Source organism: Sus scrofa, chromosome 6 (genome assembly GCF_054392235.1).
Source record: "Sus scrofa isolate SSC_HxYL_T2T_F1_AM1 chromosome 6, Sscrofa_HxYL_maternal_Yorkshire_Landrace_v2.0, whole genome shotgun sequence".
Taxonomy (NCBI): Eukaryota; Metazoa; Chordata; class Mammalia; order Artiodactyla; family Suidae; genus Sus; species Sus scrofa.
Window position 1 is genome coordinate 4,016,517 of NC_139388.1, and position 15,245 is coordinate 4,031,761.

At 55.9% G+C, this 15,245-nt stretch overlaps 1 protein-coding gene across 4 annotated transcripts in view; it reads left to right on the forward strand.

The window, feature by feature from the left end:
- The window catches only part of CLMB (calcimembrin), a 55,630-nt gene extending 41,343 nt beyond the window's left edge, over positions 1-14,287 (forward strand). For all 4 annotated transcript variants that reach the window (XM_084959407.1, XM_084959408.1, XM_084959409.1 and 1 more), the window contains 2 exons: positions 12,242-12,379; positions 13,800-14,287. In XM_084959407.1, coding sequence (XP_084815533.1) covers positions 12,242-12,379; positions 13,800-13,858 — 197 coding nt within the window. In that variant the 3' untranslated portion in view covers positions 13,859-14,287. The remainder of the gene's footprint in view (positions 1-12,241; positions 12,380-13,799) is intronic.
- Positions 14,288-15,245: the final 958 nt, after the last annotated feature.

Sequence of the window (15,245 nt, forward strand, 5' to 3'; positions counted from 1 at the left end):
TGAGCAAGGGCAGAGATCGAACCTGCAACCTCATGGTTCCTAGTCGGATTCGTTAACCACTGCGCCAAGACGGGAACTCCAGTGGTTCCTAAGGCTTCATGGTGAGGGTTCAGGCATGACCCCGGGGCCAGGGCCATGCTGCCCCCACGTCCACCTCTGACTGGCCCTCCCCGCACCCCCACCCCCACCCCCTGCATCTTTCTGCTTCTGCCTCGCAGGCCTTGCAGTGCCCAAGATCAGTGCCAAGAGAGCTGGGTGGCTGGGGAGTGAGGTGAGAGCAGGACTCAGGTGGCCTTGAGTCTCTTCCAGCTGATGACCTGCGGAGATCGGCTTGATCCTGTTCCCCGGATGCGGTGGGGTTGGCTCCTGGCTTCCCCGGACCTCTGTGACCACACACTGGGCCCCGCTCCTGAGTGCTTCAGGGGAGAAAGACCACTCTTGGGGGTATTCTCAGTCCCTTCCTGCCTCTCCAGGCCTGTGCGCTGAATTCTCCCCCTGGCCCCGTCACTGCCTTTTTACTGTCTCAGCTTGTCACCTTGATCAGCCCTCTCCTGCGGCAGCATTCTGCACCTTCCCCTTTGTTCCATTCCACCTCCTAAATTTGTCAGCACCTCCTCAGAAAATGTTTTATGTCTCTTTTTTTGGGGGGGAGGGATGTGTATCTTCATGGTACAGAATGTAAAACCCGCACAAGAATATGCAGTAAAAAATCAGCCTGCTCCCCCCTCTCTCCCAGCACCTGCCTGGTGGTGGCCATTGTTGCCTCCCAGTCTTCAGTCTCTGAGTGGACATATCCCTGTCTTCAGGGCCCAGGCTCCCTCAGGAGCTGCCCAGTTTACTCAGGATGGCCAGGCAGGTGCCCAGTGTACTCACTCACCTCCTTCCTCTGGGACTAACTGGAATCTACTGGCTTAATTGTAGTAACAGCGAGGTTCGGTTAGGAGCCCTAGTAACTATTAATAGCAGCAGTAACAGCCCTAACGATATCGCCCCACGATGCACCTGCTGTCGGCCAGGCTGCCCCAGACACCTTCCTGACGTCACATGTGCTGCAGGTTAGGGGTTGGAATCTAGGGTGAGGGTTCGAATCCTTATTCCGGCAAGAGGCCCATCACACGTAGCTCCGCTGCCCCTGAGGAAACAGAGGCTCAGACACGGTAAGGACCTGGCTCAGGCTGCACAGCTGGCAGAGGGCAGGCTGGGGAGGCCAGTCCCTCTGGCTCGGGCCATCCTGAAGCGCCTTCCCATGGCTCCAGCCACACAGGTGGGGACAGGGGAAACCAGCAGCTCCCAGCACCTGCTCTGAAATGCCCAGTATTGTCTCAGTAAGGGCTCTGACCGTGCTTCTCAGCTCTGGGGGATCTTGCCTCTCCCCAGGTAAAGTTGCCAGATTTAGGAAGGAAAAAAAATGCTAAAACAGGATCCCCAGTTACCAGCGAATTTCAAATAAACAAGGGTAATTGCCTAGGATAAGTATGTCCCATAGATAGCATGGGCTATACTTAGACCGAAAGTCCTGAATCTCATCTGGCAGCCAGCCCTACCCACAGGGGACACTTGGCAATCTCTGGAGACATTTTGTGTTGTCACAGATGGTGGGAGCTACAGCATCTAGAGGCCAGGGACCTGCTCACACCCTCCAATGCACAGGACACCCCCCCACACACCCAAGAAGAGTCCAGCCCCAGCATCAGCTGTGCCCACGCCCAGGCCCATGGCTGACCCTTGGCCAGGCAGGTGCCAAGGGCTTTGCAGATGCTCTTGAACCTCAGCTCTCAGTCATCCTCTGAGGGCCAGGAGCAGGGCTCGCCCACGGCCCAGGAAAGGCAGGGGAGGAGCCCTTGCTGCATGGCTGGGGTCCCAGAGGCCCCCGAGGGGCGAGTGTTAGGACCTGGCAGGGCTGGCCGGGAGGCCAGACTGCGGCTGCTGCCTAGCCGGGGAGGTGGATGCTTCCCCGCCTCTCTGTGGCTCCTCCTCCCGGGTTCTCTGCAACAGCTCATCCCTGACGCAAGCTGGGGCTTTTTCCTTAATTAAAAAGAGATTTAAAACATCCCCTGCCGTCTCCATTGGTCCCAGGCTGCCTCGAAAAGGTAAAACCCCCCACCCGCCCTGGCCTCATTCCTAATAATGTAAGGCTTTCCGCCTTAATTGGAATTTAGGAGAAAAAAAAAAAAAAAAAAGATGAAGTGCATCTGGAACCCTCGGAGGCATTTGTCAGTTTGTTTTTGAAAGACGTGCCCTAAATCCAGTCACCTGGTCATCTTCGAGGAATTAGTGTCGGCCTCACCCAGACTCCGCCCGGCCCCAGGGCCTTTGTGTGTGCCAAGGCTGCCCACGCCCTCCCTCCCGACGCTCTCAATCAGCCCCCTCCGGGAAGCCTTTTCTGACCCCCTCCCACCTCCCTCCTTCGTGCTGCTCCTCCCACTGTCTGCTCCTTCCTCCTCCCATCACTGACTCAGACTCTGGAAGGCATTGGCTTTCTAGTCCCTGAGTCACCTCCCCTGTGACTTCCCTGTGCCTCAGTGTACCCGTCTGGAAGATGGGCCTCCTTGGGCGGACCATTTGGATGCCTGCAAAGTGCCCACACAGCCCCCAGCCTCTCAGCTCACTGTCCTCACAGCTCAGGAGCGTGGGCCCCTCCCGACAATGGCATGGCTCACAGGGGACCCTCCCTGTTATTTTTTTCCAGTCTTTTCTGTACTTTGGGGGGGGGGTGTCCCAGTTTGCTGCTGGGGTCAGAAGCACGAGGTGAAGGCAGGCGGTGTGTGGGGGGAGCAGCGGAGAAACGTGCGATGAGACTGTCTTGGTCTCTGCTGCGTCCCCAGCACCTGGGAGGATGCCCAGCACGCAGTAGGTGCACAATAGGTGCCTGTTGCCTGGGCCCGGCGCTGTGCTGGGGGGGCAGGGAGAATCCCCTCACCCTGCAGGTGGACAGGCGGGGCTGGCGGAGTCCCGGAGGCAAAGCAGGACTGAGGGTCGGATTCAGTTTGTCCTCCTTGCTGAGCCCGTGGCCCTCCCAACCCGATGAGGAAAAGTGTCTCCGGGTGTTAGGGTGGAACCAGAGGCCTCTCGTCAGAGTCACTCCACAGCAGTGTTGAACCCCCTGGCGCTGTGACTGCAGGAATGACACCTGCACTCAGTAGATGCTCGGAACTGGCTGAATCGGTGAACACGCGCTAAGGTTAGAGTCTATGCTATTAATAACGCCTGGCATTTACTGAGCCTGTGCTGCAAGGCCGGCCAGGTGGCTTCCTCACCTGCAAAATGCACCTAATGAAGTCGCAGTGAGGACTTCAAGTGTGGCTCTGAAGCCTCTCAGCGCCCCCTGCAGGTGGGAACTATTAACCACCCCAATTTTGCAGGCGAGGGAGGAATCGAGGCCTGGAGAAGTGGAGCCGCTGCCGGGTGGATTGACGCCCAGGTGTACGTTCGGGCCTCCCACTGCACTGCGGGCCCAGCAGGGCCACCGTGTGTGACGGTGCCTGGGGAAAGAGTGCACGTGGTCCCAGGGACATGGTCCCAGGCGGGGATTGCAAGCTGGTACCGGGGTGCGGATCGAGCGCCATTTTTATAAGAACCAGCAGAGGGCGGCCTTGAGCCACGATGCCTGCAGAGGAGCCGCACCTGCTCTAGGCTCCAGCCGGGTGTGGCTGTGGCCTCTAGATGGCCTGGGGGCCGGGAATGGTGCCAAGTCCCCAGTGCCTGGGGCATCCTGAATGGAGGACAGGCCTGGCTCAGGGCTTCTGAGCAGTGGTGAATGATACCAGAAGGAATGAAGTGGGTGCTCAGGCCTGTAGCCACCTGGCCTCTGTGTGCCCACGTCACCTCCCTTCTCCAAACGTGTTCTCACTGGGGAGTGGCCATGACCCTAGCATCGGCCCTGAGGGATGGTATGAGGACTCATGCTGCAGTGGAAATGGTGAACTCACCCAGGGCCTGGCACGGGGATGCTTAAGACAAGGCGGCTGGTCCCCGTGGGAGGTGGCAGCAGCCTCACCTCCCCCCAGTACTCATCCCCGGGCCCCCGCCAGCTGGGCAGCCCCATGCCGTACACCCGGTATTTCCTTTCTACAAGATTGGTATCATACTAGAGTTCCTGCTGTGGCTCAGTGCGTTAAGAACCCGACTCGTATCCATGAGGATGCAGATTTGATCCCTGGCCTCACTCAGTGGGTTAAAGGATCTGGCGTTGTTGTGACCTGTGGTGTAGGTTGCAGATGGGGCTTGGATCTGGTGTTGATGTGGTGAAGGCTGGCAGCTGCAGCTCCAATTTGATCCCTAGCCTGGGAACCTCCGCAGATGCAACCCTAAAAAGACCAAAAAAAAAAAAAAAAAAAAAGATTGGTGTCATGGTTCCATCTTTCTAGCGGGGGATGCTGAGGCTCGGAGAGGAGAGCACAGGAGCCCCAGCTTGGGGCGTCTCAGCCCTGGCTTAGACTCACTCAGGAGCTTTTCTAAGTCCTAGTGGCCAGGCAAAGCAGTGAAATAAAGCTTCTCAAGGGGGAGGGTCCTCCCCCCCACTCCAGGATATTTTTAAACTTCCCAAGATGCCAGGATGGAAAACCATATACCCTGGGTAAGGGCAAAACCAGGTTTCAGAAGACGTCTGCCTGACGCCACGTGACACCACATGTGCCCCAGAGCAGAGCTTGGTCTAGGTGGGTGACAGCCCCCAGCCCGGAAGGCTCCCTGCACAAGCTCCCTGTCACCTCCCAAATCAAAATCTGGGAGTTCCCTGGTGGCCTAGGGGTTAAGGACGCAGCGTTGTCATTGCCATGGCTCCCGTCACTGCTGTGGTGTGGGTTCAGTCCCTGGCTCAGGAACTTTTGCATGCCATGGGCCTGGCCAAAACAACCACAAAAACCAAAATTGAAATCTTTGCTGGCTCTGAGGTGTGGAGGATGGGCTCCCAGCCTCCTCCCTCGGGGCCTGCCCCCCCCCCAATCCCAGCCAAGCCTTTCCCCTCAGGAAATGGGTTCTTAATGGCCCAAGACAGGCACGTAATTAACAAATAACAATTCTGGCTTTAGCACAAATGAGCTTCTTGTCTGGGGCAGGGTTGGCATTTGTTTTTAATCCCCACAGTTGGCTTTATCTCCTGAGAGCTGTTCCTCGTGCTCAGCCACCTCTGCTCGGAGGCTGGGCGGCCCAGGGGCGTTGAAAGGGGCTGGAGTCCTGGGCCCCGCCTTCCCCTCCCCCTCCTCCCCCTGCCCCCTCCCCCGCTCTCCTCCCCTCCCTCCCCCTCTCTGCCCCGCCCTCTTCCCCTCCCCTCCCTCCTCTCTCCTCCAGCCTCTCTTCAGGGCCCACCTAGTGACTTACTGCTTCGCGCTGAAGGATGCGCGCTTGGTCTCTGAGCTCCCAGAACAGGTTAAAATGCAGACGCGGGCGCTGGGCTTGTCTCCTTGAGCATTTCTTCATTTTGGAACTTTGGACTCTTCGCGGGGAAAGGAGCCTTGGAGAGTGAGCTGGAGGTTCCCTCTGCTCACAGGAACAATCGGCTCTGTGAGAGGCCCTTCATGGATAATTCTAGAGGCAGCTGGCAGGGACTGAGCACCCTCTGGGCCCCCGGCTCGCTGGCCAAGTGCGGCCTCTGAGTTCATTTCCTCCTGAACACCTGTCACTTCCCAGCATCAGCCAGGGTGGGGATTTTGGTGGGGCTTTTTTGTCCTTAGCAAATCGCAGGCTTTTGATTTTGAGGTTCCCTTGGAGCCTGTTAGGACATGAGCTGTGTCCCTGATCCAAACTCCCCAACTCCTGGAAGTTATAGAGCTGGCACTGGCAAACCACAGCCCTTGGGCTGTTCTTCCTGTTTTTATAAATAAAGATTTATTGGCACACAGCCTCACCTGCTCATTTACATATTGTCTGTGGCTGCTTTGGGGCTCAAGGGCAAAGGTGAGAAGTTGCAACATAAACCCCAACACAAAATATAGTTACTATATGGTCATTTTCAGACAGTCTGTGTTGGGGGATCACAGTTACAAGGAGCAGAAGCTTTTGAGTCAGGCAGAGTCTGGTTTGGGTTCAGATCCTGCTCCCACCTCGCACCAGCTGTTCACCGCTGTGCAAGTTCTTAGCCTCTCTGGTCCTCAGTCTCCCCGTCTGTGAGGTCACACCTCACGGGTGGCGGTGAAGACCGAAGGAGGAAGTGGTTCTTGGACACCCTGAGCTGTGTCTGGCATGCGGCCAGAGACCCTTAAGGGCTGACGACAACTGCAGCTCCAACAGGAGGGCTTCCTCTGTTTTCCATCCTGGGCTTCTGCCAGAGATGGCAAAAACAAACTGCTCCACTGTTTTTTTCTTTTTTCAAGTTTTAGTGACACGTTGATTTAGAATGTTGTGCTCATTTCTGCTGTATGCCAGCGTGGTTGAGGTGCACGTGTGCACACAGCCATTCTCTTTCCCGCAGAGATGATCAGAGAATATTGGGTGGAGGTCTCTGTGCTGTACAGCAGGTCCCCGTCGCCCAGTCATTCCGTGGACCTCAGTGTGCTTATGCCAATCCCACACCCCCAGTCTCTCCCCTCTCACCTGTCCCCTTTGGTGACCATAAATTTGTCAAAGCCTCTGAATCTGTTTCTGTTCTGAAAATACGTTCATTTGTGTCCAGTTTTTAGCCTCCACATGTAAGTGATAGCATATGCTGTTTATCTCTCACTGACTGACTTCACTTAGCAGGATGATTTCTAGGTCCATCCTAGTTGCTGCAAATGCCATGATTTTGTTCTTTTTCATGGCTGAGTAATATTCCATTGTATATATGTACCACATCTTCTCTATCCACTCCTTCATTGATGGACATTTAGGTTGCTTCCGTGTCTTGGCTATTGTGGATAGTGCTGTACTGAACACTGGGGGCCATGAATCTTTTCCAGTTACGGTTTTCTCTGGATAGATGCCCAGGAGTGGGATTGCTGGATCATATGGTCGTTCAATTTTTAGTTTTTTAAGGAAACTCCATGCTGTTCTCCATAGTGGTTGTACCAGTTTACATTCCCACCAGCAGTGTAGGAGGGTTTCCTTCTCTCCACACCCCCTCCAGGATTTATTATTTGTAGACTTTTTCATGATGGCCATTCTGGCTGGTGTAAGGTGGTATCTCATTGTAGTTTTGATTTGCATTTCTCTAATAATTAGCAATGTTGAGCATTTTTTCATGTGTTTTGGGCCATCTGTCTGTCTTCTCTGCTGCTTTTTCAGAAGATGTAAAGACTGCCTTAGATCAAGTTGGCAGCAGCCTTGGCGAGGGCTCGTGAGGGGCTTATGGTCTGATGGGGGGGACATGGCCTCTTTCTACAGAACTAATTAGCTTGGTAGATTGAGAGGGCCCCACAGAGGAAACAGCAATGGGGTTTCAAGGACAGGCAAGCTGTGCTGACTGTATCAGTTATCTACTACCGTGTAACAAATTACCCCCAAACTCAGTGACTTAAATATTTACTATCGGAGTTCCCGTCGTGGCGCAGTGGTTGGCGAGTCCAACTGGGAACCATAAGGTTGCGGGTTCAGTCCCTGGCCTTGCTCAGTGGGTTGGGGATCCAGTGTTGCCATGAGCTGTGGTGTAGGTTGCAGACGCGGCTCGGATCCCGCATTGCTGTGGCTGTGGTGTAGGCTGGCAGCTCTGATTCGACCCCTACCCTGGGAACCTCCATATGCCATGGGTGTGGCCCTAAAAAGACAAAAAATAATAATAATAATAAAAATAAAGGATAGGACGCCTGTGAGAGATGCAAGCAGGCGGGCTCGGAAGCTTCTGCTCCGAGGGTACGGTTTTATCCTCCAAGGGGCGTGATGGTGGGAAAGGACCACCTCTTCCTCTGTCCTCGAGTCGTAGCTCCTCCTCAGCATCCAGCTCAGCTGAGGGGCGTCCTCAAACTCCTGCCCTTGGTCCGAATCCGAATGCCTGCCTCACCCCATCTCCCACCGGGTGACCTTAGTCAAGCGAGCCTGCCTCGATCGGATGGCTTTCCCGAACTGCCAGTGGTCTCCCACCTCCCCAGGTTTCCCTCTCTCCCTGTGGTCCCCCATGGGGACCCCACAACCACCTGTGCCTCCTCCATCCCTGTGGGTTCCATTCAGTCCATTGGCCAGGCCTGTGGTCTCCCCCCCAGGCTGGACTCAGCCGGAGACCCCACTTCCTAGGTGGCCCCTCCCATGGCTGGAGGCCTGGTTCCCCACCGCCCGGGCTCCCCCTCTGGCCGCTTGAGCCGAGGTCTTTCGTGACTCACCTTGGGAGGCTTACTCTGTGTTAGGATGCATCCTGGGTCCACCCCACACCGGAGGGGAGGCGCCTCGGGATGCACCTGCTGGGACGTGCTTGAGAACCGCCGCACTGACCCTGCCGGGGTCCTTGAGGAGCACTGCCCCCCTGGGGGGCAGAGGAGGCCTGAGTAGGACCATCTCCCCGGTGCTCAGCACCTGCTGTTGGCCAGGAGCTCAGGTACTCGAGCGAACGCAGTCCTGGTCTGCGGCTGTTGTGGGGGGAAGTGAAGCAGCGAGGCATGGAGACAACAGTGGGACCACCCCAATCCGCGGTGCCTGCAGTTGGTGGGGGGGGCTGTTTTTGGGGGTTTTTTTGGTTTGTTTTTTTCGGGCTGCAGCTGTGGCTTGTGGAAGTTCCCAGGCCAGGGATGGAACCTGCACTGCAGTTGCAACCTGCACCACAGCTGCTTAACCTGCTATGCCACATGGAACTTTCTGATGCCCTTTATTTCTTTGTTTGTTTTGTTGCTTTTTAGAGCCACACCCGCAGCATGTGGAAGTTCCCAGGCTGGGGGTCCAATTGGAGCTACAGCTGCCAGCCTACACCACAGCCACAGCCACTGGGGATCCGAGCCGCATCAGGGATCTACAGCACAGCTCGCAGCTTCGCCAGATCCCCAACCCATTGAGCGAGGCTAGGGATTGAACCCACGTCGTCATGGATACTAGTCAGGTTCGTTTTGCTGTGCCACCACAGGAAGTCCCTGAAGCCGTTTTTTTTGTTTTTTTTTTTTTGTCTTTTTGCTATTTATTTGGGCCGCTCCCGCGGCATATGGAGGTTCCCAGGCTAGGGGTTGAATTGGAGCTGTAGCCACCGGCCTACGCTAGAGCCACAGCAACGCGGGATCCGAGCCGCGTCTGCAACCTATACCACAGCTCAAGGCAACGCCGGATCGTCAACCCACTGAGCAAGGGCAGGGACCGAACCTGCAACCTCATGGTTCCTAGTCGGATTCGTTAACCACTGCACCACGACGGGAACTCCTGAAGCCGTTTTTAATTTAGAATGGAAAGCATCCCCACTTGCTCTGTCTCAGGCGTCAGGCTAGACTCAAGGGAACCAGGAGTGAGTGAGACTGTGGCTGTCTTCCAGACACTCACGGCAAAGGGAGACAGAACTAAGCCTGCCCATCCAGTGTGATCAGCGCTGGAAGACTGATAACTGAGGGAGGGGGCATCAGCCACCTGGGACACCTTCTCCCAAGGAGAGCCTATTGTGCTGGGTTTTGAAGGTTAAGTAGGAGCCCGTCACCTGGCAAAGCAACAAAGAGCATTCCAGGCAGGGGGAACAGCCTTTGCAAAGGTATGGAAGGCCTGGCGAGCCCAGCGCATTTGGGGAACTGTGAGCAGGCAGGTGGCTGGGAAGGAGGCTTCAAAACAAGTCTGGGCCAGGCTGTGAAGGCTGAAAGCTGGGCTAAGAGGCTGACCTTAATTTAGGATCAACATTTCCCAAAATGTATTTCATGACTCATGGTTTTATGAGATGTTAACAGGTGTCCCTCCAAAAACAGGCTCCAAGGTCATTTAAGTTCAGGAAGCCCAGGGTAAAGCACAATGCAAGGAGCTTCCTTGGTGCAGGACTTCTCAGAGCCTTTAATTCTTTTTAAAATTTATTTAATGATTTATTTTTTTTCATTATAGCTGGTTTACAGTGTTCTTTCAATTTTCTACTGTACAGCAAAGTGACCCAGTCACACACACACACACACACACACACACACACACACACACACACACACCATACATTCCTTTTACTTGCATTATCCTGCTCCATCGTAAGTGACTAGATATAGTTTCCAGTGCTATACAGCAGGATCTCATTGCTAATCCATTCCAAAGGCAATAGTTTGCATCTGTGTTCCCCAAAGTCCCAGTCCATCCCAGTCCCTCCCCCTCCCCCTTGGCAACCACAAGTCTGTTCTCCATGTACGTGAGTTTCTTTTCTGCAAAAAGGTTCATTTATGGCACGTATTAGATGCCACATATAAGTGATATCATATGGTATTTGTCTTTCTCTTTCTGATTTACTTCACTTAGTATGAGTCCCTAGTTTTATCCATGCTGCTGCAAATGGCATGATTTTGTTCTTTTTTACGGCTAAGTAGTATTCCATTGTATATATATACCACATCTTCTTAATCCATTCATCTGTCAGTAGACATTTAGGTTGTTTCCGTGTGTTGGCTATTGTGAATAGCGATGTAATGAACATGCGGGTGCATGTATCTTTTTCAAGGACAATTTTGCCCAGATATATGCCCAAGAGTGGGGTTGCTGGGTCATGTGGAAGTTCTACGTATAGAGTTCTAAGGTACCTCCATATTGTTCTCCATAGTGGCTGTACCAGCTTACATGCCCACCAACAGTGCAGGAGGGGTCCCTTTTCTCCATACCCCCTCCTCCAGCACTTGTTATTTGTGGACTTGCTAATGATGGCCATTCTGACTGGTGTGAGGTGGTATCTCTTGGGGGTTTTGATTTGCATTTCTCTAATAATCAGGGATGTTGAGCATTTTTTCATGTGCTCGTTGGCCATCCATACATCTTTGGGAAAATGTCCATTTGGGTCTTTTGCCCATTTGCCATTGGGTTCTTGGCTTTTTTGCTGTTGAGTTGTGTACGTTGTCTGTGTATTTTAGAGATGAAGCCCTTGTCAGTTGCATCATTTGAAATCCTTTCCTCCCGTCCCATAGGTCGTCTTTTAGGTTTTTTGCTGGTTTCCTTTGTCAGAGCCGTTAATTCTCTAACGTGCGTTAGACTCTCCAAGAGAAGGACAGAGTAGATGGGATTCCCAAACTCACTTGATTGTGAAACCCCCTTCCTAGGGAGTCTGAGGAGGCCAGTGTTCCAGGGAACACACTTTGGGAAAGGCTGCTTGTGTCTAGCTGTCAAGAGCTAAGTGAGTGTTCTAAGCGGGTTTGCGGTCTCTGGCTGCTGTTGGGAGGGTGGGCTGATGAGGAGCAAGCCAGCAGGCAGGGGGGCTGGGAGGGGCAGGAGGAGAGGGAGAATGTCACCGAGAAGGAGGGGGTGGAATCTGCAGGCTTGTGGGGGATTAAAATGGCCCCAGGCTAGAGGACGCACTGTGCCTGAGGCTCTGGTGGACGGTGATGGCCTTGACCGAGTGGGGAAGAGCAGAGGCAGGGGCTTGGGGAAGGAGATGGGGGAGTGCTCTCAGGTCAGCTGGAGATGAAAACTAGGCTCGGCAGGATTACCTGAGTTTACAGGAGAAATAGAATGAGAATTCAACAGCTTGGACAAAACGGATAGATTCCTTTTTTTTTTTTTTTTTTTTTATCCTGGCCACTCCCTTGGTTTGTGGAAGTTCCCAGGCCAGATATCGAACCTGCTCCACAGCTGTGACAGAGCCGAATCCTTCACCACTAGGCCGCCAGGGAACGCCCCAGATTCTTTGCTAACTGCACCATACCCAAACAGATGCCGGAGAAAACAGAAAATCTGAATTAGCCGCATGGCTGTGAAAGAAGCCAAGTTCATGATCCAAAGTCTACGCCCACAGAAAGTTCTGGGCCCGGGCAGTTAGTCTGGTGAATGCAGTCTAGTGCTCATGGGAGACACCCCACAGATCGCACACAGCCTCTCGGAGGAAAACAGGGGAGCGGCAACTGAGGCACCGCGGAGGCGCACAGGCCACTCTTCCGGCTCAAGCCGTGTCGCTTTCTCCCGAGTCACGTCTTGAGAACCTCCCGTGGGTCACACACGGAGGTCACACTAGGGAACAAAGCGGAGAAGGCTCACCGCACTGGCCGAGTGAGGCCGGCTCGGACAGGTCACTTCACCGTCCTGACATGTGGCTTCGTCACCCGGGAAGTGGGGACGCAGAGCTGTCCCCCTCTCCGGAGTCCTGGGGGCGCACGGTGATGAAGAGGGGAGGCCGCAGGCAGCGGCGGCAAGTCCCAGCGGCCCCTGATGCTTTTCCCTCTGTCTTGTGTGCACGTGTGTTCCTCGGCCGGCCCCTCAGGCTTAAAAATGTGTGTCAGCGGCAGCAGCCACGACGAGGCCCCCGTCCTGAGCGACAAGCACCTGGATGTTCCCAACATCATCATCACCCCGCCGACCCCCACGGGCGTCACCCTGCCGAGGGACTCCCGCAGGGCAGGTGAGGCCGCCTTGCCGAGCCAGGGGTCTGGGCGCCCCCTTCGGGGCTGCCGGGCGCCCCCCACCCCGTTTACTAAAAATCTGGGATCCGCGCCCATCTGCCACACACCCCTTGCGGGGCACCAGCCTCGGGGAGATGTGGCAAGTAATTAGCCAGACAGTCCCCGCCGGCAGCCAGGTGAGTGACGGCTGGAGCGGGTGGCCGCCGGGTGACGGATGGATGCGCGTCCCCTGTGGCCACGGGCAGGGCGGGACAGGCTGGGAAACTCAGCCACGCCGGGGCAGACCCCTGTGCCTCGGTGCAGGCGACAGAGGGGATGGCGTGTTCCCAGTGAGAGGCTGACAAGAGGCCCCAGACTGCTGCCCCCTGGGGCCCCTCTGTGGATCCCACTGGAGCCAGAGGGGCGAATTGTTTGTTCATTTCTGCATACATGATTGAGCCAGACCTGTGCTGGGGCTGAGGCTGCTCTTGAGACTAAGAATGGTAATAAGGAGTCGTGGTTATGATATAGCCCTGAGCCTATTTTCCCTGGAGGCCTCATGGCAACTCTGAGTTAGGTCCAGTTTTCACCCCCAGTTTACAGACGGCGAGACCGAGGCTCAGGGAGGCTGAGACCCTCTGGGCAGCTGGCACGCGGCTGAGTTGGGATTCAGACCCAGGCCGTGTGACCTGGAGCTTGGGCTGTGGCCCCCGGGCTCGCGCCCTCTCGGCACCTGCCACGGGTCAGCTGACCAGCCGCGGTGATGTGAGCCCTGCCCGCCTCATGCCGGGGACACAGGCCCGCCAGGCTGATGTGGAGCTCGTAGGAGTCTGTTGGGGGGACTTGGGTGGACATTTCCAGAAGTTCTCAGCTTGGAAATCAGCTTGCCCAGTGGGGCGAGTGACCTGGGGGAAGGCCCTGGGGCTCAGCTGTATGCAGGCGTGATGGCCGCGGCTCCCCCACATCGCAGGGACGGTGGCATCCAGGGAGGCTGTGTGGACTCGTGAAAAAGACGGTCAGGGGCCCGACCTCACACCCCACTGTGCCCACGTCATTGGCCTCAGGGCAGGAGGAGAGACCAGCAGACCTGGGCAGTGCTGCCTGCGGGGCTGGGACTCCCCACCCCTCCCGGCCACCTTGCTGCCCTGAGGCAGGTTTCCCCTTCTCTGGCCTCAGGTCCCCATTGAGAACCTGGGGGAAAGGGGTGGCCGTGTTGACCTCTGGCCCAGCCTCAGGCTTGAAGGCACCTCCAGGAGGAGGCTGAGCCGAGGGTGTGGCCCTGGGGGCAGTGGGGACGATCTCAGGGGTCTCGGCCAGAGACCTGGGGGCTCGGCACTGGGTGTGGGCAGAGGGTGGCCGGGAAATCCTGGGATGCAGGAGGGGGCGGGGCCGGGATGCGCCGGGGCTCCCCCCAGACGCTGATCCCCCTCTGTCTCCTAGTCTGGCTGGATGAGTCGGGGTCCTGCCCGGAGGATGGAGAAATAGACCCTGAGGCCTGAGAGGAGGACGCACAGCTGGGGGATTTGTCCACCTCGGCTCCAGCTCCGGCTGCCCCTCCCGCTGCGAGCCCCGGGGGCCTGGGACAGATGGGCACGGAGTGCAGAGCGCCGGGGGCTCCCGACCCAGCGAGGCATCGGGATGAGCAAGGAGTCGCCCCACCCACTCGCAGAGCCACGTGTTTCCCAGACTCTAGTGCCTGCCCGCGCGTCCTCGCCAGCCTGGGTCACGGCGATGGCCATCGGGGTGCCAGCAGGAGGCTTTCTCCTGGACAGACGTAGACGCCCGGTGCCCAGGAGGTCAGCACACACAAGGACTTCTTGCAAAGGACTGGCTCCATTTTTTACGTGTTGTCTTACAGACATTGAAACAGTCCAAAAAGCGATTTATAACTTCTTTTTTGCATCATAAATAAAGATCCCGTGTCAAGAGACCTGGACCCTGCTTCTTGGGTGGGCAGGGGAGGCAGCACACAGCCCGGTACAGAGGTGGGTTTAAGAGAATCGCTCTCACGACGTGGTGGTCTGATGGGTGATGGGTCCTTGGAGGCCCCTCAATTTGCAGCCTGCTTGTAGACTTGGACGAGGCCAAGGGCACCGGCTCTGAAGTCACGTGGGCCTTGTTCGAGCCCCAGCTCCCTGCATCTTTGCCCACAGCTGTGGGGTCAGGTAACAATACGTCTCTAGGGTGGGAAGTAGTGGGTTTCTATTGTTTTCTTTTGGTCGTGCCCATGGCATCCTGAAGTTCCTCGGCCAGGGACCGAATCCTCGCCACAACTGTAAGCAGAGCCATGGCAGTGACAGCACTGGGTCCCTAAGCCACTGAGCCGCACAGGAACTCTGAAGCAGTGGGTTTTGGGGGGTTTTTTTTTGGCGTTTTTTTAGGTATAGTTGATTTACAGGGTTGCGTCATTGTGTTTCTGCTGTGCAGTGGGTTTTTTTTAAAACAAAATTGTTGGTCTTTTTCTCTTGCAGACTGCTCTGATCGTGCATGTGTGTTTCGGCTGGTTTTCTGTGGCTTTTCCTGCTTCTGGTTTGCCCTCTGTCTTGGGATTCTTCCTGAAGCACGGCCCGAGCTGTGCCCTTCTGAGCAAGGAGTCTACTGGGGAGGTTGTCCTGGGGTGCACAGGGTAGGGGCTGGGGTCCCCGAGGCGACTCACCATTTCAGTATCTCAGTAGAGGGACTCACAGGTCTCAGAACGGTCGCTGTCGGTGAGTCTCTGGTTTCTTACAATGACAGGATGCAGATGGAGAGCGGGCCTGAGCGGCCAGGAAAGTGGGCACACGTGGGGATCGCCCGCCGGGCTGCTCTGAGCTGCGTTTTCACTTGGGGTTGGCCACCTAGACAAGCCTGACTGCCCACGTGGTGGCTTGAGTCTCCGGACCACCC